This window comes from Nelumbo nucifera, chromosome 1 (genome assembly GCF_055504915.1).
Source record: "Nelumbo nucifera cultivar China Antique chromosome 1, China Antique-T2T, whole genome shotgun sequence".
Lineage (NCBI taxonomy): Eukaryota > Viridiplantae > Streptophyta > Magnoliopsida > Proteales > Nelumbonaceae > Nelumbo > Nelumbo nucifera.
The window spans coordinates 148,555,149-148,580,034 of NC_142649.1; the positions used below are offsets into that span (position 1 = coordinate 148,555,149).

The 24,886-nt window shown below is 38.5% G+C and overlaps 1 protein-coding gene across 2 annotated transcripts; it reads left to right on the forward strand.

The window, feature by feature from the left end:
• LOC104606513 (protein disulfide isomerase-like 2-3) lies at positions 1-24,530 on the forward strand. Of its 2 annotated transcripts, XM_010271758.2 has the most exons (9): positions 1-499; positions 1,307-1,465; positions 5,956-6,069; positions 8,836-8,993; positions 21,891-21,990; positions 23,314-23,490; positions 23,578-23,723; positions 23,921-24,067; positions 24,156-24,530. In XM_010271758.2, exons 1-9 carry the CDS (start codon positions 371-373, stop codon positions 24,328-24,330), a joined length of 1,305 nt encoding a protein of 434 aa, XP_010270060.1. In that variant the 5' UTR covers positions 1-370; the 3' UTR covers positions 24,331-24,530. The 2 variants fall into 2 exon arrangements, with proteins under 2 accessions (XP_010270060.1, XP_088750786.1); XM_088894660.1 differs by lacking the exon at positions 1,307-1,465 and having other exon boundaries at positions 44-499.
• The last annotated feature ends 356 nt before the right edge of the window (positions 24,531-24,886 follow it).

A 24,886-nucleotide genomic window follows, 5' to 3' on the forward strand; every position in this document is an offset into this window, starting at 1 on the left:
ATCAAAACGCAATTCCAATCACTTGCCAACAAAACACCTTCCAACCCTCTATCAACATAATCTCACACCGCATCTTATACATAATAGATCCCACTTTTATGGATGTCTTGTTCGCAGAATATCTCAACTCATCAAAACTTCGCTAGAAAAAATCATAACGTGGCTGATGGTAGTTACCGATAATTTCCGTAAATTTTACCTGACACCTGGATGATCTTCATTGGTTAATGCACGTGTCCAGCAGTCACGAACATAGTCTTTTACAACAAGAACTAAGGGATCTCCAGAGGTTTTGGTTTTTTATTCTGAACTTTGGCCGCGAAAGGAAGTGTATTTGAGTGAAGAAAAGAGAGACAGAGTCACAGAGAGGATGTCTCCGCCATTACCACCATTGATCGTTCTCTTCTTGTTCTTCGTCCAGCTCGGAGCTCGCGTGGATGCTCTCTATGGACCCTCATCTCCTGTTGTTCAGTTAAATCCTTCCAACTTCAAGAACAAGGTAATTGATCGACACTTTATCATTATTTCGTTGCATTTTCATACCATATATCAACACTTATATTGCATAATAATTCAGAACAAAAAAGAAAAAGAAATTTACGCACCCATTGGAGGAAAAAAGTGACTTAATTTTACGTCAAACTTATCACTACCCCATTCGATGAAATAGTAGTTCATCCATTTTCCATATAATGGTTAGCTTTTTTTTTTTTTTTTTGTAATGTTTAGATCTGGATTTTCTGTGACATTTCTGATTTTGGAATATGGATTTTCGTTCCTTTTTTATTGTTAATTGCTATTTGTGTGTCTGACCATTTCTATTTAGACTTTAGCGATGCCGTGAATTTAGAAGTGGTGGACTGGTAGTTATTTTCCTATATTCAATGATGCATTGTCGTTCTTTTTTGTATTTATAAACAAGGAAAAATGTTGCCCAATTATAACATAGCACATAACTCCTACTGTGGCACTGACGCCACTATTAATTATTCAAAAACATATCTCGAGTTACCAGTGGTGGTCGGGCTGACAGACTCCTACTGCTTGTAGTTTTTGGCACTGACTTTATAAAAAATAAAGTGATGATTATATCCAATTCATCTGAGTTGGGAATAATCTGCAAGAGGTATTGTAAAGAAAATATAGAAAGTACCATACTGGTATACTCTCTGCAGTCTGTATTACACGCTTGACTTTGTTCTGTAAATTGTTCTTTGGTTAAGGCATCTAAACTGAATGATGATAGGAAGATCATCTAGCCTTCAATGCTATGATGTTTTGTAATTGAAACCCAGAATGGTGACAGGTTTTGAATTCAAATGGAGTTGTTCTGGTTGAGTTCTTCGCACCATGGTGTGGCCACTGTCAAGCTCTGACGCCCACATGGGAGAAGGCAGCAACTGTATTGAAAGGTGTAGCCACTGTAGCAGCTCTTGATGCTGATGCACACAAATCACTTGCTCAGGTTTGGTATACAAAACTTTCTGTATATTGATTTCAACCAAAAACAAGATTTTGTTTTTAAGTGCCATAATCTAGGGATTTTGTCATACTCTTTTATCAAGAGATTGGAGATTGTGGACTGGTTGTATATGGTGACGACGATAGAGAAAAATGGCAATGTGTTTTAACTTTTCTGGATTTGTTCTTCTAATGCAAATTCAGGTGCAATTCTTTCAGCAAGTGGTGTTTCTAGATGATAAGAAAAAGAAAAGAGTTGTAAGTTGTAAGAGAGAGGAAATGAACAGTTAATTAAGGTATTTTGAAGGAGAAACCAAGGTTGACCTTGAATTTATGAAATTTGGAGGTTAAAAATGGAATTGGGCCCTCTAAATTGCAGATGTTTGGGTTGATTACAGGTTGTGAATTAGAAATGGATGGGTGTTTAAGGGACAACTTGACAACTTTTATTTATCTGAGTGGATTTTAATCCGTTCTCTGGGTAGTCATTTTGGAATCCCTCTCTTGGGTGTTTGGAATCTTTAGGGTAGGTAATCATTTTGAAACCCTTTTCTTGGTTATAACCATAGTTGTCAAGGCGATGCCTAGGCAGGCGCCCTTTGAGGCTCGCCTCGCCTAATTGCCAAGTACTTTTTTACTCTCTACTATAAAATACTTTTTTTTTTCATTCTTTTTTGAGATCATAATTATAAAATAGACATTATTAAACTAAAATAATCATTTTGTGAGTTTATATTCTAATTTCTTTTTATTATTTTCTTATTTATTAGGGTTTAATTAGCACAAACATTGCTAAATGCTGTATTGAACCCTCAAAGACTTCAAAACCTGAACCAATAAGTAAGGAAGAACTTAAAATTTTATTTAATCAGCACATTTTCTCATTTACTGAGAAATCAGTCAATTTGGTGCTTGTAATGGGAGTCCCTCAGGCCTGCCTGGTTGTTGGCAGGTTCTATTTTGTACTTTTATGAGTTTGATCTAATAAATTTATCTTACCTTTTTCAAAAATAAAATCAGCACATTTTCTTCTTCCATATATTCTTCTTCTACTTCTTCCTCTTCTTCTTCTTCTTCTTCTTCTTCTTCTTCTTCTTCTACTACTACTACTACTGTTACCAATACTTTTTCTTTTCTTCTTTTCCCATAACAAAAATAAGGGTTCAGCCCCTATATTTTTTGAGTTTTATTTTTCTTCTTTCTCTTCTCATAAATATGTTGATTTTCTATACTTTAATATGAACTTTATACTTTTCTTTTGAAAATTGTGAATAATTATTAAGGAAATATGGTTATGGTACCTAGGTAACTAACCTAGGATCTATATTTTTAACATAAAAAATCCATAGGCGACAAGGCAATCCCCTTCGCCTTGGCGCCTTGAAAACTATGGTTATAACCTGTAGAATCTATTTCTATTTCCATGGCCTGATCTAGCTGACTGCTTCAAACAAACTGGTTAGAAAGAGAAAAAAACTACCTAGTTGCCTTGTTCGTAGTTCAAATGCAATCAGACAGAAGAAATAAATAAATAAAATGACAAGTCAGTAGAAAATCTTCACCTCAATTTTTACAACTGTTACAAGATCATTTTTTTGGAAAAATATTATTTGATTGGGACAAGATGAACTTTTCTATTGCCTAATGCTTTTAGCACTTTGGTGATGTCTATGCGATAGTGGTTGCTTTGATTGTGGTGGAGTTATGGAGATGCAAGGGATCTCAAGCAAGGAAAGAGGTCTTTTTTTTGTTAAGTCAGGGAAAGAGATATTTTGAAGTAATATACATAAAAGATACACTAAACACAAACTAGCAAACAGGACCATGCTATCAAAAGTAGAGTTCATGGGCTGATCACCCTTGCCATCAGGAGTGGAGCTAGGATTTTTTGTTAGGGGGCCAAAAGCTAATAAATATGGATTGGGGAGGGCAAAAGTGTTAATAAACATAAGTGGGGGAGCAAAATATAAGGTAGATATAAATGGGGGGGGGGGTGTGGGGATTTTTAAGGCAGGGGGCATGGCTCCCCTCCACCACCCCTTGACTTCGCCCCTGCTTGCCATAATCATTGTGTTGATGACTGGAGTTTTATGCTTTACTTGATATGGAGTTTTTCTTTTTCTTTTTTTTTTGATTTTTTCCTTAATGAGCCAGTTGTCGAGAGATATATTGTATTTTGGTTTTTGGAGGTTACAGGTGTATATTTGTAATGCTGATAAAGTTTTTGATACTCGTATGTATTTATGGGAGGAAGAGGGGCCTGTGTGAAAATTTTGTATAATTTATCCTTTTGCTTATTTAAGCCATTGGTTGTGTGGGATCAGGGTTGACTGAGAGTTGATATTTTGTTGTGAGTCTGTAGAAAGGTCGGCCATGGATCTTTTGTTCTCATAGTGGATATTTTTCCCTCTCTTCCCGTGGATGTAGGCTACCGAGCCGAACCATATTAAATCTTGGTGTTTTCTCTATTTCCTCTTCTTATTTTCTTCTTGATTTGTTATTCTGTTTTATGTTACTTGACATGGCATTGGAGCAAGTTTAGTGTGGGAATTAGTTCGGTGAACTAAGGAAGGCTAGCAATCGAATTACTATTCGAGACTACTGTTCACGTGAGGTCTGTGGTGCTTGAATCTATGAAGCAATCAGTTAGGGACTTTTACCATTCAATGAAGAATATTTGTGATCATTTTTCATCATTTTTCTAGAATTTTACTAGACTCTGAAAGGGGTGATATTGTTTCTTGTTGCTTCTTTTAGAAACCAGGAAAAAGTAACATCTGATTTGGATTTTCTTTTGGTTCTTTCATACTTGGTGGAATCTAGAGTTGAGCTTTTAGAGTTCAAGTCGTTTTTATATGAGAAAGAAGATCAAAGGATCATTTGGGCAAGGAAATCTGATCTGGTTGGTATATTAGAGCATCTTCCAGTGCTTATTTTTAAAGCTATTAAAGCTTTATTTAGATTTTTCTCTTTTGTTGGATCTCTGGAAGGATTCCCTCTATGAAAGGATTTATGTTTTCCCTCCTCATCTTGTGGGTTATGTTCCCTATTATCTGAACTAGTTCATATCTTCAAGCAAATTCTGATTTCTATGTTGCATATCAATTATTTGATTTATTGTCTAAAAGGTTGGTTCATGGTTGTTGGTCATTTAGCCAAGTTTGGTGTTTTGTTTGGGAGCTCTAATTTTCCGAAAAAGTATTATAGAAACTCTGCAACTTCTCTGGTCTATTTATGATCATCAATATCAGCATGTGATACTGGAGCTCAAGGTGACTATTTGGTGTTCAAGAAAATGTCTCAATGGTGCAAATTTCTATAATGATTCTCCATTGTTATGATCAGTTTTGGTCTGATCTTGTTTGTCTTGGTTTGGTATTTAGACTATTTTGGTGAATGATGAATCTATTATAATCGATCAATATCTAGTTTGTTTGCCTCATACATGTTTTGCATGGAAGATGTTTGACGAAATGTTTCAGCAATGATCTTTTATTATGCTCATAATTTTTAAGTTATTGTTGAAGAAATCCTTGGAGTTTTGGTCTCCTTCGGTGACATGGGATTTTGATTCACTTTATCTAGTTGGCTTTTCGATTGGCCAACTCCCATTCCTCAGTTTGGTTTATGGAGTTCATAGTTTGCTTTCCATTAATGAACTCTGAATCTTTCCCCTAGCCAACTCTGTTTTGGTAATTCTGTTGGTATTTTTTATGATCTAGTTGTTTGGCATGGTTGGTTCTTCAGTTCGGAGATTGTGATTGATCTTTTGATGGCTAAATTTGATTCTTTGGCATGATATGTGTTGGCTTTCCCTTGGCCAACTTCAGTTTGGTGATTACTAAATCATGACTTGGCTCTACTTTGGCTTTCCGACATGAGTTCATTCAGCTTTCTAACATCTAGCTTTGGTTTCTAAGAGGCCCCTTCAACGTCTCAAGTTTAATGGTTACTGCTTCAACAGTACACCTATTTTCGTGGAGGTTGCTTTGACATCCTTCTTGCAAACTCAAGCTGGTTTCCCCACCTTGAGTTTGAGGGAGGGTGTCGAGAGATGTATTTGATTGTATTTGGGTTTTTGGAGGTTACAAGTGTATATTTGTAATGTTGATAAATTTTGGGACTTGTATGTATTTATGGGAGGAAGAGGGGCCTATGTGAAATTTTGGTATAATTTGGCCTTTTGCTTATTTAAGCCATTGGTTGTGTGGGATTAGGGTTGAGTGAGAGTGGATATTTTGTTGTGAATCTGTAGAGAGGTCAGCCATGTATCTCTTGTTTTCATAGTGGATATTTTTCCCTCTCTTCCTATGGATGTAGGCTACCGAGCCGAACCACATTAAATCTTGGTGTTTTCTCTATTTCATCTTCTTATTTTCTTCTTGATTTGTTATTCTGTTTTATGTTAGTTGACACCAGTAAGCACATCTTGCTCTATTCTTTTTCTCTCTATTGTTTCTAATGTATTAATGTTGCACCTTGTGTTTTATACAGGAGTACAAGATTCAAGGGTTTCCAACAATAAAGGTGTTTGCACCTGGCAAGCCTCCAATAGATTACCGAGGAGCAAGAGATGCCAAAGGCATTGCAGAATTTGCACTCCAACAGGTTTGCTTAAGAAATTATGAAGTTCTCTTTCTGTAGGTTGCCTGTTTTTCTCTTTTGACTTATGACTTTGATTATTCTGCTGCAACCTCTGGCATCATTTCTCTTCTTGTAGTGAATCTGTGAAATTCCCAAGTATCAAAACAAGAAAGCAGTAAATTTATTTGCACATAAATACTTACTATGTGTAAAAGAATGAAAAGAACAAGGGAAAACATAAGTTTTTTCATGGGCTATCTACACTGTGTACTGAATAATCTCTGTAATAGGACATATAGTGATGGCCAAAAATGCATTCGTATTTGCAGTAATTAGTAAATCAGATCAACTCAACAAAGCCCTTTCCCTATTAAATGAGGCTAGCAACGTAAATCCTATCCTGCCACTTCACTTTATCAAGGACTTTATTTATTTTTATTTACTCAACTCAACTAAAGCCCTGTTCCACCTATTCAACTATGTAAATCCTTTTTTTCCATTCCACTCTATTCAGTGCTAATATCCATTGTTAAGTTATGAGCCCTTAAATCGTTTCTCATTACTTCAACAGTTCAACCCATGCCCTTTTTGGTAGTCCTATCCTATATTTCTTTTCTAGTTATTTCAATCCTTGTCCTTTTAACCTTTCCCCTTCTCTTTTATTTTTAGGGATCATTGCCCGGTGGCTGGTGTAATGCTGAAGTTTGTATCCACTCCACCCCCTCCATGACCCCAGTAGCTAGGACCAACAATGGGTAATGTTTCTTGTAATACTTTTTGGAATCTTCAAGGTGCCATTGCTTGGTGTAATGGTAAAAACTTGGGCTGGCATCTGTGAGAATGTGGAAAAAGTTTGAGAGCAGCCAATTTGTGTGAAAATGTTGAAGTTTAAGTCCATATCCAGTCTACCCCCTCCCCCCACATGACTCTAGATAGCTGGGACCAACATTGGGTAATGGCTTTTTTACTTTTAGAGCCATCAAGTTGCACCAAATCATTTTTTTTCTCGTGTACTTGTTCATATTGTATTTTTTTTTCTTAAAAAGTAGCCATATGCATTGTATTTAGGTGACAAGACCACTTTGGTCAGCATTCCCCCATCATGTAACCTATTTGCGCTATCCTTAAATTCAATGAATGCTAATTTTTTGTCCTTCTTAATCTTTCCACCTATCTATCTTAACATCATTATCTTGGATACACTTTGATTCTTAAAATCACTTTTTTCTTCTTTTAGTTGCCCAACTTTCTACTAGGGCATCCACTTCTTAATTGTACCATCAACATCATCAATCTTGACCATTTTTGTAATAGAAATAGAGATTTCTTTTGAAAGATAAAGTATGATTTATATTAACTGAAAATGTATCAAAAGATTACATCAAAACCCCTACACACCAAGGTGTACAAAGGGTTGAGAATACAAAAAAAAATGTACAAATTACAAAAAAATGCAAATGTTGACCATTCATTTACAGCCCATAAAAGAATTCTTTTCCACTGATTAATAAACTGCTGCTGATACATGCCATTTTCAGGAATTCAGGGTCTTGGCCCATTCAATCAAGCACCTCTCCCTCTTCCCAGTCAATCTTTCTATTTCTGTGGCTAGTTGTCTGAAAGCTGGATATTCAAAACCATAGAGATGATTTTAATGAGGCTAAAAAATGCATGCAATTTTCAGGTTCAAAACCAAAGGGATAAAGCCCCTTGAAAAAAAAAATCTATTTAGGTTCAACTGTTGATAAAAATCCTAAAATGAAGAGAATTTTGTATTTTATATGTATACACAAAACAAACTTTGTAATTAATGCCTAATGAAGTATTGCAGTAAATAGTTGATGAGATTAATGGAAACTAGACCCATGGTCCTAAGGGAGATTTTCATTGCTTAGCCAACCCCAATTAGCAGGAATCAGATCCAACATCTTGGACAATTTGAGTAATGCATTTGAACCAGTAGTTAACTGGGTCCAGTTCATCTTTGTTAAAAATGTACCAGATAGCATATTTAACTAACAGATGATGTAGAAGAGGTAGTTGTATGGGGGCTAGGTGGGCTGGAAATTTAAAGGAATAACTGAATAAGATGAATTGTTGCTTTAGTAGAGTTTATTGGAGCTATCTAAGAATATCAATTTGACTTGTAAATGTTTTAAGTCAGATTGAACAACTTGTCAGCTTCTCCCTCAACCAACGAAATTTGCAAGAACAACAGAAGTAGGTCTAGGTCCTAGGAATGGAATTTTTGCATGAAATTTTCTGCAGACAGAGAATATTAGAAAAAGGAAAATAAATCTAGAATACTACTAGGGTGATTCTAGGATAGGGGTGATCATGGGCCAGGTTCTGGGCCTTTGGGTTGCAAAACATTGTATTAAGTATATACAATATATAATATAAAATAAGACATGTACGGGTATATGTATGTATGTGTGCGTTTGTGGATACAAAACCCAGGCCCAAGCCCAGAAATTTCTAGGCTGGACTATAAAGGATCACCCCTATTCTAGGACCATCTTGATGCCACATCAGCAGGTTGGATGAAACCCATCTCAACAGGACCCAAATCTGATGTATATAGTAGGGTGGGGTCTAAATGTGGCTGTCTGAACCCAACCCCTTTCAAATGTATGGGAAAATGGGTTGAGGTGGTGTCTGAAGTCTTTCTATCTTGCCTTTCTTAAGGTTTTACCTGTTCAGTATTTGAGATTTTCTCTTAGTTTTATGTTAATCTGGAGCATTATCCATGAAATGGTGGGATGGCTAACACCCTTTAGTCTTGTACAGATTAAGGCTCTTTTGAAAGAACGTGTTCATGGAAAGGCATCAGGAGGCTCAAGTGAGACATCTAAATCAAGTGCATCAATAGAACTGAATTCTAAAAATTTTGACGACATGGTACTTAAAAGTAAAGATCTTTGGATGGTGGAGTTCTTTGCACCCTGGTAAGTGTTCCTCAGATAACAAACGTGTGATGTGTCTTTTGCCAGTCATGGCTTTGATTATTTTTTGTGGTCCATTCATATATAGAGTATTGCTAATCCCTTAGATTCATTTCTTGCATGCCTTACAAATGCATTGTCATTCCAAGTGGGTCCCCTAACTGTCATTACAGGTGGGTCCCATTGCAGTATTGCAGATGTATGATGTAAGATGGATTTGTAAAGCATACAAGAAAAAAAGAACTTGCATGCTTAGTATTTTCATCCATTCATGATTGCCAAATGAGTAATTCAATTTTTTAATATTTCAAAAGATGAGGCATTACCTACTCATTCTATCAATTGTTTGCTTGCTGATATAATAAATGATTGAATATGGAAAATTCTATAATTGTTCTATGTTAAACTAGAAACTGAGCACCTAGGACAAAAAAAAAAAAAAAAGAAAAGAAAAAACCGAGTAAAATCTAATGCTTACTTGTATGAAGATATAGATTATGGAATATCACCAAATTAGAGTCCATTAATTGGAACTAAAATAAACTTAATTTCTACTCTCAAGAGTTTAATTTTTTTATGGTAAATAATAAATTGTATAGATAGTTGATAGACTATTAGTGTGTGTAGTCCCAGCCCCACACTTTATTTTACTGTTTATTTCTTTGTGTTATAGTTATGGTAGTTGGGCCGGTTGGGCCATATTTATTTTCTTTTGTTTTAACTAGGGTTATTAGAGTAATTCTACTTCTTGTAAAGTCATGAATATAAATAAGATTTAGTGGGGCGGATAGAAGGATCTAACCGCACCCTTTAGAGGTAAATTAGGTTATGTGATTCGAGACACAAAGAAGCCAGCCAAGGATGACATATCACATCCCAAATTGGTTCAAGAGAACTATTTGGTGATGACTTGGCTATGCAACTCTATGCAGCCTCACATCAGCCGAAACTACTTATGGGCAAAAACAGCCAAAGAGATTTGGGACAACATGAAGGAGATATACTCCCAACCTCTTAATGTTGCTAGAGCTTATGAACTGAAGTGTGAAGTGAATAATCTCAAGCAAGGGGAGAAGCCAGTCTCAATGTACTTTGCTACTCTAAAATCCCTATGGCATGAAATTGATCACTTGGAAACTATTGAGTGGGAAAGTCAGAGGGATGCAGCAACGTATAGAAAGTCAATTGAAACAAATAGAGTGTTTGAGTTCTTATCTGGTCTGAACTCGGATTTTGACATTGTAAGACAACAACTTCTTACTAGGGAGAGTGTGACATTATCTCAAGCCTACTCATTGGTTCACAGTGAAGAGAGTAGGAGAAAGGTTATGTTACCGCTTCGGCCTATGTAATCGGCCTTAGCAGCAACAAAATCTAAGTTTGGAGGGGAGAAGGAAAGGGAAATGAAGAAGGAAAATAAAAGAGACATTTTTTGTGATCATTGTAAGAAGCCAAAACATGCTAGGGACACTTGTTGGAAGTTGCATCCCCACCTGATGCCAGTGTGACTCAAAAACAAGAAGGGAAGTGCTAATGTGGCAGTTATTACAAACAGTGCATCCACTTCCAGCACAAGGACCACATCCTTAGATGCCTTAGTTGTTGTGCAGGCTGCTTTGACACAATTAGAGAATGAAGTTGGTATTTCTGGGTCATCATCTCAGCCTTCAGCTACTACATCTTCTACTCTCACTTCAGCCTTTTCTCACTCAGGTACAAAAGCTACAGCATATCATACTTCAGCCCTAGGTAACACTAGACCCTTCTGGGTAATAGATTCAGGTGCTTCTGACCATATGACCAGTTTATCTACCTTGTTTACCACCTATTGTCTATCATCTGGCAGAGACAAAGTATCTATTGTTGATCGCTCCCTTGTGCCTATTTCTAGCAAGGGAGACATCAAACTGTCTGATGCCATCTCCCTATCCTCAGTTTTGCATGTTCCTAAGCTTAGTGCTAACTTGCTTTCAGTTACTAGTATTACTATGAATCAAAACTGTTTAGTGACCTTTTTCCCCTGATCGTGAGACGAATGGAGTTTACCTGCTTGAGCATCCACATGGGAAGGAGAGTGAAGTTGGGAGATTATTTGTTTCTCATCCTTTGAGTGAGATTATCCTTTGGCATAACCGATTAGGTCATTTGTCTTTTGGATCTTTGAAGAGTCAGTTTCCAAATTTGTTTGAGTCAGTCCAAGTGTCTAGTTTGAGGTGTGAAAGCTGTGAACTTGCAAAACATTGTAGATCAACTTATTCTTTGAGCAATAAAAGAAGCAATCTTCCTTTTGAAATTGTGTATACAGATGTTTGGGGACCATATCATATTCCTGCTATGGGGGGTACAGATACTTGTTATTTGTTGATGATTATACCCGTTTCTCATGGGTTTACTTTATGCACTCTCGAGATGAGGTCCCCTCTTCGACCCAGGCTTTTCATCAGATGGTACTGACCCAATTTGAAATTAGGATCAAAACTCTCAGATTCGATAATGCCAAGGAGTACTTTGCAAAACCCTTGGCATCATATCTCCTAGATCATGGAGTCATTCATCAGAGCACTTGTCCCTGTACACCTTAGTAGAATGGGGTTGCTGAGAGAAAAAAATAGACATATCTTGGAGGTAAGCCAGAAGCATCATGTTCAACTTTAATGTTCCCATACACTTCTGGGGAGATGCAATCCATATAGTTGTTTACCTTATTAACATAATTCATTTATGGGTTCTAGACATGAAAATACCATTCAATCTTCTGTATCTAGACAAGGACTTGTTCACTATTCCCCTTAAAACTTTTGGGTGTACTTGTTTTGTTCAAATCCTTGGACCTCATCGCTCCAAATTTGATCCCAAAGCTGCTAAATGTATCTTCCTTGGGTATGCACAAAATCAAAAGGGGTATCGCTGTTATGAGCCTATTTTGGGGAGACATTTTGTGTCCATGGATGTCACCTTTTTTGAGGATATGCCCTACTATCATAAGGCTTCTCCTCAAGGGAAGAGTAGTGAGGAAGGGATTTCAGCCCCAGAAGTTCCATTACCTATTCCGGTCACTGAGGGGGAGTGTCGTGAAGAGGGCTGTTAGAAGTGCAAGGAGTTGAGAGTGTATCACAGACAATGGTGGAGGCAGGTTGATTCCCGTCCTCAGCAATCCAAGCCGATCCCAACACCTTCTACAACTCCAGGTCCAGGCACTACGCCTATTGTTGTTTCCATTGTTGCAGATACTTTGCCTAACACTGTTGAGCCTCAGCCTTCTCCTTCAGACGACCTTGATCTCCTAATTGCAATTCATAAAAGGAAGCGCCGTTGTACTTCATCCACTACTCATTGTATCTCCCAGTTTCTTTCAGTAGAAGATCAAGACTGTAATCAGTCTTGAATCCTAATAGGTTTTAGGTTTACAAAATAGAAGAAAAGTGTGAGAAAGAAGAGAGAATAGAAGAGGAACAGGAGAACACAAGTGGTTGAAAGGAGGAACAGATTCTAACAGATCTGCTGCCGCCACTTTCTTATTATTTATAGGTTATGTTTAGTACATAATGGAAAGGACACATCTGCCCTTAGTACTTACATAATAAATAAAGTAAATAAAAGCTGAAATAAATAACAACTGAATTAACAAACTGACACTACTATAACTGAAACAAATAACTACACATGCTGTCCTACGAACACAGTGGGGACCACTGCAGTGGGGCCCACATCAGTGTTCTCTACACTCCCCCTCAAGTTGGGAGTAGATATCTATCATTCCCAACTTGGATAGGTCTGTCTCTAACTTCTTCCTTGGTACAGCCTTGGTGAGGATATCCGCGAGCTGCATATTAGATGTGATGTACGGAAGACACACTTCTTGTGATGTGACCCTTTCTCGCACAAAATGTCGATCAACTTTGATGTGTTTAGTTTTGTCATGCTGCACTGGGTTGTGGGCTATATTAATAGCTGCCTGATTATCACAATACAACATTAAGGGCTTTTCATAGTCAATACCCAACTCTTCAAGTAGTGACCTCAGCCATAAGATTTCAGCCACTCCATTAGCCATTGACCTGTATTTCGCTTCAGCACTGGAGCGGGAAACAACACTCTGCTTCTTACTCCTCCAAGAGACAAGGTTACCTCCCACAAGGGCACAATATCCAGAAGTAGACCTTTTGTCATCAACACTCCCAGCCCAATCGGCATCTGTATAGACTTCCACCCTCATGTGATTATTGTTCTTGAGCAGTATACCTCTACCCGGGCATCTCTTCAAGTATGCTAATATTCTCTTTGCTGCAAGAAGATGAGAAGTTCTAGGGGAGTGCATGTACTAGCTAACAACACTAATGCTTAGCTCATATCCGGCCGAGTGAGGCAGAGATATAGGAGCTTTCCAACCAACCGTTGGAACATAACTTTGTCTTCAAGAGGCTCTTCGCCCTCTGCACTAATCTTGTGATTTTGTTCGATGGGTGTATCAGCCGGTTTAACCCTCAACTTTCCAGTTTCCGCCAACAGATCTAGAACATATTTTCTCTGAGAGATAAAAATCCCCTACTTGGATCTAGCAACCTCAATACCCAAAAATTACCGTAGTGCACCAAGATCTTTCACCTCAAACTCTTAATGAAGGAGCTGTTTGAGGGACTCAATCTCATGATTGTCATTTCCTGTCACCACAATATCATCAACATATACTGCAAGTAGTGTCAGAGAGGACTCCACCCTCTTGATGAATAGTGTATGATCTGACTGAGCCTCTACATAACCAAACTTTCCAAGGGTTAATCTAAACCTATCAAACCAGGCTCTAGGTGACTGCTTCAAACCATACAATGCCTTGTTTAGTCGGCAAACCTTCTTACCTGTCTCAGTATCATAGAATCCAGGAGGCAACTGCATGTAAACCTCTTCCTGTAAGTCTCCATTCAGAAAGGCATTTTTAACATCCATCTGAAACAGGGGCCAAGAATGATTTTCTGCAAGGGATAACAGAACTTGGATGGTGGCCATCTTGGCTACTGAGGCAAAGGTCTCTAAGTAGTCTATACCATAAGTCTAAGTGAACCCCTTTGCAACCAGCCGGGCTTTGTACCTTTCAATAGAGCCATCAGCATTATGCTTCACAGTGAACACCCATATGCATCCCACCGGTTTCTTTCCTTTTGGTGGGTCAACCAGTGCCCAAGTATTATTCTTCAACAGGGCATCCATTTCAACTTGCATTGCATCTTTCCATTCTGGAACTGATAAGGCTTCTTGCACTGTTCTTGGAATAGGGACATCGGCAATGGAAGTAAGATAGGACCGGTAAGATGGAGACAGGCGATCATAGAATAAGAACTGTGAGATGCTGTGAGCTGTAGAAGTGGTGCAATGTCGTTTCCCTTTGCGAATGGCAATAGGGAGATCAAGGTCATCCACAAGAGAGGAAGTGGCAACAGTGAGGGGTATCTCAGTAGGCTCTGGATCTGGAGCCGCAGAAGGAACTGAAGCTGGCCGGGACTGCCGATGACTGGGATCAACCTGCTTGCATCGCCTGTGATAGACTCTCAACTCCGGCTCCCTCTGACCACCCTCACCACTACAACCTTCATCATCCAGTGGAATAGGTAAAGGAACAGCCCCACTTCCACTCTCACTGCTCTCCCCCTGAGGAAAGAAACTCAAAACAGCCCTACTTCCAGCCTCACTGCTCTCCCCTGAGGAGAAACCCTAGGATAATAGGGTGTCTCCTCAAAGAAGGTGACATCCATGGAGACAAACCGTTTCCCTGAAACCGGATCATAGCAGCAATAACCCTTTTGAGTTTGTGCATAACAAAGGAAAATGCATTTGGAGGATAACATCACCCCAGAAGCGAATAGGTACATTGGAGGTAAACATAATGCTTCTAGCCACCTCCAAGATATGCCTATTCTTCCTTTCAGCAACGCCGTTCTGCTATGGTGTATAAGGGCAAGTGCTCTGGTGAATAACTCCATGGCTAAGAAGGTAGGAGGTCAATGGCTGAGCAAAGTATTCCTTTGCATTATCAGATCTAAGGACTTTGATTTTGGTCCCAAACTGAGTGAGAACCATGTGATGGAAGTTTTGGGTCAAAGCAGGAACCTCATCCCGAGAGTGCTTAAGATAGACCCAAGAAAACCGGGTATGGTCATCAACAAACAGTAGAAAATATCTGTACCCACCCATCGAAGAGATATGATACGGCCCCCAAACATCAATATGAACAATATCAAAAGAGGAATTACTCCTTTTATTACTTAAAGAATAAGAGGTTCTACAATGTTTGGCAAACTCACAACTCTCACACTTCAACTTTGATAACTCAACAGACTCAAATAAAGCAGGAAACAGACTTTTCAAAGACTTAAAGGACAAATGACCTAATCGGTTATGCCAAAGCATAACCGAACTCACAGACTGGGAAACAAAAGACTTCTTATCCACTGACTCCTCCTGACGAGAACTCTCTCCAAGCAGATAGATCCCGTTCGTCTCACAGCCAGTCCCAATCACCTTCCTCGTCTCCAAATCCTGAAAAACACATCGGTTAGGGAAAAAGGTTACTGAACAGTTCATGTGTTTGGTAATACTACTAACTAAAAGCAGGTTAGTATCAAGTTTAGGAACATGCAAGACAGAAGATAAAGAGATAGTATCCGATAGCTTGATGTCCCCCTTGCCCGAAATGGGAACAGGAGAGCCATCAGCAATGGACACTCTATCTCGGCCAGAGGACAAGTGATAAGAAGTGAACAAAGATGGCAAGCTAGTCATATGGTCAGATGCACCTGAATCTATTACCCAGCAGTGGTCAGTATTACCTGGAGCTGAAGCATGGTAAGCTGAGGCTCGAGTACCTGAATGTGCAAATGCAGATGTGGCAGGAGCTGATAGTGACTGAGATGGCTGAGCTGAACTCCCAACTTCCTTTTCCAACTGTATGAGGGCAGCCCGAACAGCAGCTAAAGTCTCTAGGGATGTGCCTGATGAGGATGCTGAATCAGTGTTCTCGGCCACATGAGCATTACCCTTCTTATTTCTTAGTTTTGCTGGGACCAAGTGAGGATGTAGCTTCCAACAAGTATCTTTTGTGTGCTTGGGTTTCTTGCAATGTTCACATACCAGATCCCGTTTATCTTCCTTCTTCCGGTCCCTTTCTGAGTCACCCCTGGCTTAGGTTTAATAGCTGTCAAGGCTGGAATAGAGGGTTGAGGCTGCATCATGACTTTCCTCCTGGTCTCTTCACTATGCACCAGGGAGTATGCTTGAGAAAGGGTCACACTTTCTCTTGTCAATATCTGTTGTCGCACAATGTCATAATCTGAATTCAAACCAGCCAGAAACTCAAATACCCTATTCGTCTCGACTTGCTTTCTGTGAGTCTGTGCATCTTTGGGACTCTCCCACTCAAGGGTCTCTAGATGGTCAATCTCATGCCACAAGGATTTCAAGGTAGAGAAGTAGACAAAAATTGACTTCTCTCATTGTTTAAGGTTGTTCACCTCACACTTCAGCTCATAGGCTCTGGCAACATTAAGGGGTTGGGAATAGGTTTCTTTCACAACATCCCATATCTCTTTGGCTGTCTTTCCCACAAGAAATTTCGGCTGATATGTGGCTGCATAGAATTACATAGCCATGCCATAACCAAATAGTTCTCTTGAACCCACTTGGTGTATGTTGGGTCCTCCTTGGAAGGTTCTTTCACATCTCCCAAGAGGTAACCCAGTTTTCCCCTTCCTCCAATAGCCATCATGGCTGATTGAGCCCACTCCAAGTAATTTGACCCATCAAATCTCATAGTTGTAATCTGAAACCCGGTTTCAGATACACCACCAAAACTGTTGTTTCCAAAACTACTTTCTCCCTGACCCTTAAACTCCATCTTTGATCGAGAATCAGTGGCTACAAACTGTTAGAGCCACTACTGCTATACCAGAAAACAGAGTAAAACAAGCAGGTCTGAAATCTGATCTGAAACCAACACAAAACTGATCTGAAATCTGATCTGATCTGATCCGAAATCTGATATGAAAACAATCGCCTATCACAGTATATGCAAGAAATCAACTCAAATCTGATCTGAAATCAATCGGCATGCACAGTATCAAGCAGCCTGTCAATCTGAGATGCTATTTTCTAAAATCACTACTGTGGGGCCCACTACTGTGAGAGCAAAATTAGGGTTTCAACTGTAGGTCTGAAATAAGTGCATAGATGCACTCTCCAAACAGTCCGCACAAGTGGGACTTATCGTAGGGCAATATGAAACCCTAAAAACTAATCACCTCTGAGAGGGGGGAGGGTTCGGCCCAACAGTCAAACCCTAGAAACAAACTTAAACACAGTTCGGCAAGTCAAACCCTAGAAACAAACTGGAACACAGTTCGGCCCCTCCTTCTAGACAGGTTCAACCTATCTCGACTGATTGCAGTCTCTGAAAACTCAATAAAAAAACTTACTTATGTACTTTCGGTTTACTGTCTTCTAGGGTTACCTGAACCCTAACCTTCGCTGCTTCTTCCTGATTACCAACTCTCTGCAAGCCGCGACAAGTCTTCAACTGCTGTGAACCTCTCCTGGTAATCTCCAAGATTCAGCCACCGAATACTTCTTCAAAGCTTCCAGCCCTAACTAGTCCTCATGTGGTCGGCCGGACTAGACACACATGAGAAGCCCTAGATAGGCTCTGATACCAAGTAGAAGATCAAGACTGTAATCAGTCTTGAATCCTAATAGGTTTTAGGTTTACAAAATAGAAGAAAAGTGTGAGAAAGAAGAGAGAATAGAAGAGGAACAGGAGAACACAAGTGGTTGAAAGGAGGAACAGATTCTAACAGATCTGCCGCCGCCACTTTCTTATTATTTATAGGTTATGTTTAGTACACAATGGAAATGACACATCTGCCCTTAGTACTTACATAATAAATAAAGTAAATAAAATCTGAAATAAATAACAACTGAATTAACAAACTGACACTACTATAACTGAAACAAATAACTACACATGCTGTCCTACAAACACAGTGGGGACCACTGCAGTGGGGCCCACATCAGTGTTCTCTACACTTTCTTATGATTGTCTCTTAGAATCCTATAGATCTTTCCTGGCGTCTATTGCTGCTATTCCTATACCTAGAACAGTGCAAGAAGCTCTATTGATACCTAATTGGAAGGAAGAGATGAAAGTAGAGATGGATGCTCTTGTTAAGAACAATACGTGGGAACTAATTGACCAGCCTGAGAGGAAGAAACCTGTTGGGTGCAGATGGGTGTTTACAGTGAAATATAATGTTGACGGTTCTATAGAGAGATATAAGGCCAGATTGGTTGTAGAGGGATTCACACAAACTTATGGCATAGACTATATGGAAACCTTTGCACTAGTTGCCAAGATGAACACTATCAGAGTCCTACTATCTATTGCTACAAATTTCTCATGGCCACTGTTTCATATGGATGTCAAGAATGCATTCTCTTTGCAAGAGGAGGTGTACATGGAGTTACCCCCTGGTTTTTATAGTACAGAAGTAGGAAAAAAAGTTTGCTGGTTGAAGAAGGCTTTATATGGGCTGAATCAATCTCCAAGAGCCTAGTTTGATAGGTTTAGACTGGCTTTGGAAAGGTTTGGTTACATGCAGGTTCAGTCAGATCACACTCTCTTCTTTAAGAAGACAGACTCCTCCTTGACCTTACTTGTTGTTTATGTGGATGACATTGTGGTGACGGGAAGTGATATTAGTGACATTGACTCTCTTAAGCAGCATTTTCACAAGGAATTTGAAGTGAAGGACTTGGGGGAATTACATTATTTCCTGGGCATTGAGGTAGCTCAATCTAAGCATGGCATTCTTATCTCTCAAAGAAAGTATATTCTTGACTTATTGGAAGAAACTGAAAAGTTAAGAGTAAAGCCTGCTAACACACCCATTGAGTTGAACCATAAAATAAGTGTAGAAAGTGGAGAACTTCTTGAGGACATGGCTATATATCAAAGGTTGGTTGGGAAACTTCTTTATCTTTGCCTAACACGACCAGATATTTCATATGCTATCAGTGTTGTTAGTCAGTACATGCATTTTCCTAGGACCACTCACCTTCTTGCGGTGGAAAGGATACTTGCTTACTTGAAGAGATGCCTAGGGAGAGGCATACTTTTCAGGAATAGTGGTCACGTGAAGATAGAAGTATATACAAATGCTGATTGGGCTGGATGTATTGATGACAGAAGATTTACCTCTGGGTATTGTGCATTTGTAGGGGGAAACCTTGTTTCCTAGAAAAGCAATAAACAAAATGTTGTTGTTCGCTCCAGTGCCAAAGCTGAATACAGGTCCATGGCTAATGGTGTTGCAGAAGTGTTATGGCTGAGATCTTTACTTTATGAGTTGAGGGTTGACTATGAGAAACCTCTAATGCTGTATTGTGATAATCAAGCTGCAATTAACATTGCCCACAATCCAATACAGCATGACAGGACTAAACATATTGAGGTGGACAGACATTTTATCTGAGAGTGAGTTGCATCTCAAGAAGTGTGTCTTCCCTATATTGCCTCAAACATGCAGCTAGCTGATCTCTTTACTAAAGTAGTCACAAAAATCAAGTTGGAGACAGATTTACGCATGTTGGAAATGACAAATATCTACTCCCAACTTGAGGGGGAGTGTAGAGATAGTTGATAGAGTATTTGCGTATGTGGTCCCAACCCCACACTTTATTTTACTGTTTATTTCTTTATGTTACAGTTATGGTAGTTGGGCCGGTTGGGCCATATTATTTTCTTTTGTTTTAAGTAGGGGTATTAGAGTAATTCTACTTTTTGTAAAGTCATGAATATAAATAAGATTTAGTGGGGCGGCCAGAAATATCTAACTGCACCCTTTCTCTTTTTTCTTCTCTTCTCTCTTCTCTCTTCTTCTTCTCTTTGAATGGTTGACTTCTCTTCTTCTCTCTAAATTACATCAGAAAACACATTCTTTTCTGGTTCTTTTATTCAAGTTAAATTTCACTAAAATGATAGGATCATACATCATAAATAGAGGTGATGTAAGACCCAAGATAATAGCATCTATATGTATAATAGAAAGAGGAAAGAGGGGAGGTGAGGGTCCTCTCACCACAAAGTTCACACGTACCTCCTCCTCTCCTTTCTCACACATGTGCATATTTATTTTTATATTAAATCATTAAAAACCTCATGGTCTTTATCATTTCTCATAAAATCAATATTTACTCTCTAATAAATCTCTCTCTCTCTCTTTCTCTCCCCTTAATAGTCAATATTTGTAACATCTCCCTTCCCCATTAAATCCTTATTTTCTCTTAATAATCTCTTAATCCCTTTTGTCTCTCCCTAATAAAGTAGGGTGTAAATTAGATAGGCTGGGTTAGGTTAAGGGTCAACCCAATGAACCTTAGCTTGAACCCAAATTAATGTCTAAAAACCCAAATTTGCCCACCAGTACATGGGGTGAACCAATTTAAACAAACCATTGCTCCTTTCCTTGGGTTCAGGTTTTTCCCTTTGTTTTTATTAATTTAATTTAATGTAGATTTTTTCAATAATAAAATGTAGTAAAAAAGAACTTAATGCGAGTTTTTGGTTATCTTAATCAGTTCAATTTTGAAATTGTTTTTTCTTAACTTGGTTATTAATCTCATGCTAAACACATTTTTTTGGCTTTATAGGGCTACACAATGGAAGGTAGCCCATTACCCCAACCCCTAAGGTATCAACTGAGCCACCAACAGTTGGTCTATATGCTTATCATAATATATAAGCTATATAAAAAGGAAAGTTTGAAGGTCAATATCTAAAAAAGAAAAGAATTTTTTCTACTATTCTACATATAAAAAAGTAGAAATACAGCATCCCGTGCATTGCACAGGTCAGCGCTAGTAAATCAAAAGGAAAAAGCAAATGGAAAATACATATCAGACTCTTGTATTACATCATTCAACCCCCAAGCCCAAGGTAGACGAAAAACCAGGGCTGAGAAAATCCAATATCATATTGCCCATGTCATGACAATCTTTCTCAACTTTCTGCTTCCCATTAAGGATTTTTCTGATTCTTTCTTTCTAAATACCCCCAGCACACATCCAAAGGAATACAGCATCAAAAGATCTTTGTTTTCCACTTCCATGAGAAGTAGTCTAAGGCCATCAAAAGGCTATTACCCAATGTTGGTCTCAGCTATTTAGGGTCACCTAGCCTTTTGCAATGGACATCCATGACCATGAAGAGGCTATAAAGATTTTATCATGTGAATGTTGTGGTTACCATTCTTGTCTTCTAAATAAAGAAAAGAATAAGCCCCACCAAATACTTGATCATTCTGCACAAGATAAATAGATATCTAACATCTTTTTCATTGGTGTAGCACATTTAACATAAACCAGTCAAATGAAAACATCTTTCTTTCTTTTTGGCGATTCATTATGAAGATGCTATCTGGAGCTATCTGCCATGCAAAAGCCTACACTCTAGGAGGAATTAGGATGCCCCAAAGACCTTTTAAATCAGAATGCTCCACCTGATTACATAGAATTGTAATAAGATATTACCATGAAACATCTGTTTATGCATTCCTTCCTTTTAGCATCTGAAACATCACGAAACGCTTTCTCCTCTTCAATCTTGTTGAACAGAGAAATGCACCTATTCACTGTCTTATAATTGTCTTCTAAAGTTTGGATACCAAATAACCCTACCATTAATGAGTTCAAAACATTTCTTCATTGTAATATTTTGGCACTTTGGAAAGTTTAGGGTACAGCTCACATAGCCTTCCAATGCTACATCATTCATAGGCTTTTAAATTCTTAACGCCTGTCTTCCTTTTATTTTTGTTAGTTTTTAACTGATATGCAGTTTTACTTTTCTTTTTTCTCCAGGTGTGGACACTGTAAAAAGCTGGCACCTGAGTGGAAGAAAGCTGCAAACAACTTGAAGGGGAAGGTGAAACTGGGCCATGTCGATTGTGATGCAGAAAAGGTAATAACAAATTCAAATATATGCTCAGGCTTTACATTTTTCCTGCAACGTTTTCTTTCTATTGCTAGCAATTAGTATTTAGTATTTTTTATGTTCTGTAGCATTCATTTTAGAGCTCAAAAGTGGATTGCTCCCTCCTAAATTTGCAGCTCTTCAAAAATTTTGGATCAATGATTTTCTGAGCTTTCTCTCCTCTGTAGTCTTTGATTCTCCAATCATTATGACCTATGATGCTTCTTCCATGGAGGATGCTTTCTTGAGGTTGAAAGCTCCTTGGGCAATTAAAAATCCTCAAGAATTAGTCAACATTATTTGGGTTCATACAGATCTTATTGGGGATATTTTTTTTTAATCGATAACAGTGGATTTTATTAATAGTTTGTAAAACCAGAATTACAAGGAAAGGAGCTAAAGAATCTTAACTCCCAAATACCCTATAAACCCCAAATCATGGAGCAATTACAGAACAGCCCAAAACATCCTATTGGGGAGATTGATTCAATTAAGATGGACTGATGGAGCTGGTGTTCCTTAGTCTTAGCTATCACTTGGAGGCTTTCCTTGCTCCTCATTGAACAGGAGATTCTGCCAATTCTATCACATGGGGCAAGAATTTTGAGAGGTCTTTTGAGGCTTGCTTACATGATTAATGAGATTAGCATCTTTGGAGTTCTTGTTTTACTTCTGATATGGAGTCAAGGATTAAAGTGCCATAGCCAACACCTTAGTCAGTTAAGGGGTTATTGGGGAAGGAAAAAAAACCCTCTTACAGATAAATGGTAATTTAAATTTCTCATATTTTGGCCTTGTTCAATCCAGTTTGCATATCCAACCACCTATTGGACAGAAAACTTGATTTTGGTCTGTGGAACAACATAACTATATCTTGTTTCTCTAGTTATCCTAGCCCCTTGATTTTAGTTACTTTCCCATTCATATAATGGAACAGTATACTAAGCTGAGTGGTACAAATATGTTATGAATTTGTAAATAGCTTTCTCATTGATAACATGTATCTCATGCAAATTTGGGTTTTATTTGCACCAGGAAATTTGTGAAGAGAGCCACCATTTTCCCCTCATAACCCTAGATCTTATGTACTGTCGCTCGGACCTTGCAGTGCTGATTACTACACCACATAAAAATGTGGACTTACTGATTTCTGAAAATATGCTGCTTGATGTTTTACAATATCAAGCTGTATGGGTGTCAACCAATAAGTAGGAAGAGATATGAAGTATCAGTTTCTTTTTTCTACATTGCACCTGCTTGAGTTTGCAGATTTGTTGAGCAGGGTAATTTCTAATTGAGCGAGTTCATCAGTTTCTGATGAGTAGGTTCAAAGTGGAAGGATTCCCCACCATCCTGGTATTTGGTGCTGACAAGGACAGCCCAACCAAATATGAAGGTGCAAGATTTGCTTCATCCATTGAATCATTCGCACTGGAGCAGCTGGAAACAAATGTGGTGCCCCCTGAAGTGACTGAGCTCACTGGTCCAGTAAGCATTTTTCTTCACTCTCAGAAGTTTATTTAGTGTAAAACTTACCAACTTAGGTATAAAATTCATTGTGCTATTGATATGTAGGATGTAATGGAAGAAAAGTGTAGTTCATCTTCCATCTGCTTTGTTGCTTTCCTCCCCGACATTTTGGATTCTAAGGCAGAGGGAAGGAGTAAGTACCTTGAGCTCTTGCTATCCGTTGCAGAGAAGTTCAAAAGAAGCCCATACAGGCAAGTATTCAGGATCTTGATGGGGTTATTTAGAGCCTAATACAACATTATGAGATTCAGCGTCCAATACATGATTTAGTCAGGGCTGCATCAAGTACTTATCATCTCCAAACTACCCTGAAAATCATTAAATACTAATATCCTAGTAGGTCCCAACCTGGTCTAATTACAGAATTGGCATTGGATGTCTGTTGCAGCTATGTTTGGGCAGCTGCAGGTAAGCAACTAGATCTTGAAAAGCTAATTGGTGTTGGTGGGTATGGTTATCCTGCTTTGGTTGCACTGAATGTAAAGAAACGAGCTTATGTTCCACTGCGGAGTGCATTTGAGCTTGGGCAAATCATGTAAGCTTCATTCTTTTTTTCCACCTTCTTTTTATCGTCATAAGTTGATAAGAAAGAACAAAAGTAACACAATGGAATTGATTTGCAGAGAATTTGTCAGAGAAGCTGGGCTAGGTGGGAAGGGAAATCTGCCTATGGAGAATGCCCCTGTGGTTGTGAAGACAGAGCCTTGGGATGGCAAAGATGGAGAAATCATGGAAGAGGATGAATTCTCACTTGAGGAGCTCATGGGAGATGTCTCCGCAAGAGAAAACGATTTGTAACTTATGTAGAGAATGTAAAAGAATAGGAAAAAAAAAAGAAGCAACAGTAGCGGGAGTAATGGGCAATGCATCTAATCGATCTCTTGATTGTCCAGGAATTGATTGTGAGGGGTTATATTAACATTTTAATATAATAACTAGCGGGGGCTCATGCGATGTACGGGATTTGTTAAGTTAAATAATAGAAATATGTAAGAATATACAATTGTTTTATATAATAATTAATAATCATCTATATTTTATATGTTAATTTTAATAATTATTTTACAATACAAAAATAATAATAATTAATTTTAGATAGGATTGTTTATCAAACTTAGGGATGACAATTTTTCCTATTTCCCCGATTCCCATGGGAATCTGCCCCAAATGGGGCAGGGATGGGGATGATTTTCCTCTTATGGGGATGGAGATGGGGAAATTTTCATCCCTGTTGGCAGAGACGGTGCGGGGACGGGGAGAGAACTCCTTGCCCCACGTGGACCCTAATCCTTGTCCCATGGGATCCTCGTTAATACATATGTATATACACATACGTTTATATTATATATATATA

Coding starts and splice junctions, on each gene's coding strand:
- LOC104606513 (XM_010271758.2), top strand. CDS start 371: ATGTCTCCGCCATTACCACCATTGATCGTTCTCTTCTTGTTCTTCGTC. Junction 1,466..5,955: donor CACACAAATCACTTGCTCAG/GTTTGGTATACA, acceptor TGTTTTATACAG/GAGTACAAGATTCAAGGGTT. Junction 6,070..8,835: donor CAGAATTTGCACTCCAACAG/GTTTGCTTAAGA, acceptor AGTCTTGTACAG/ATTAAGGCTCTTTTGAAAGA.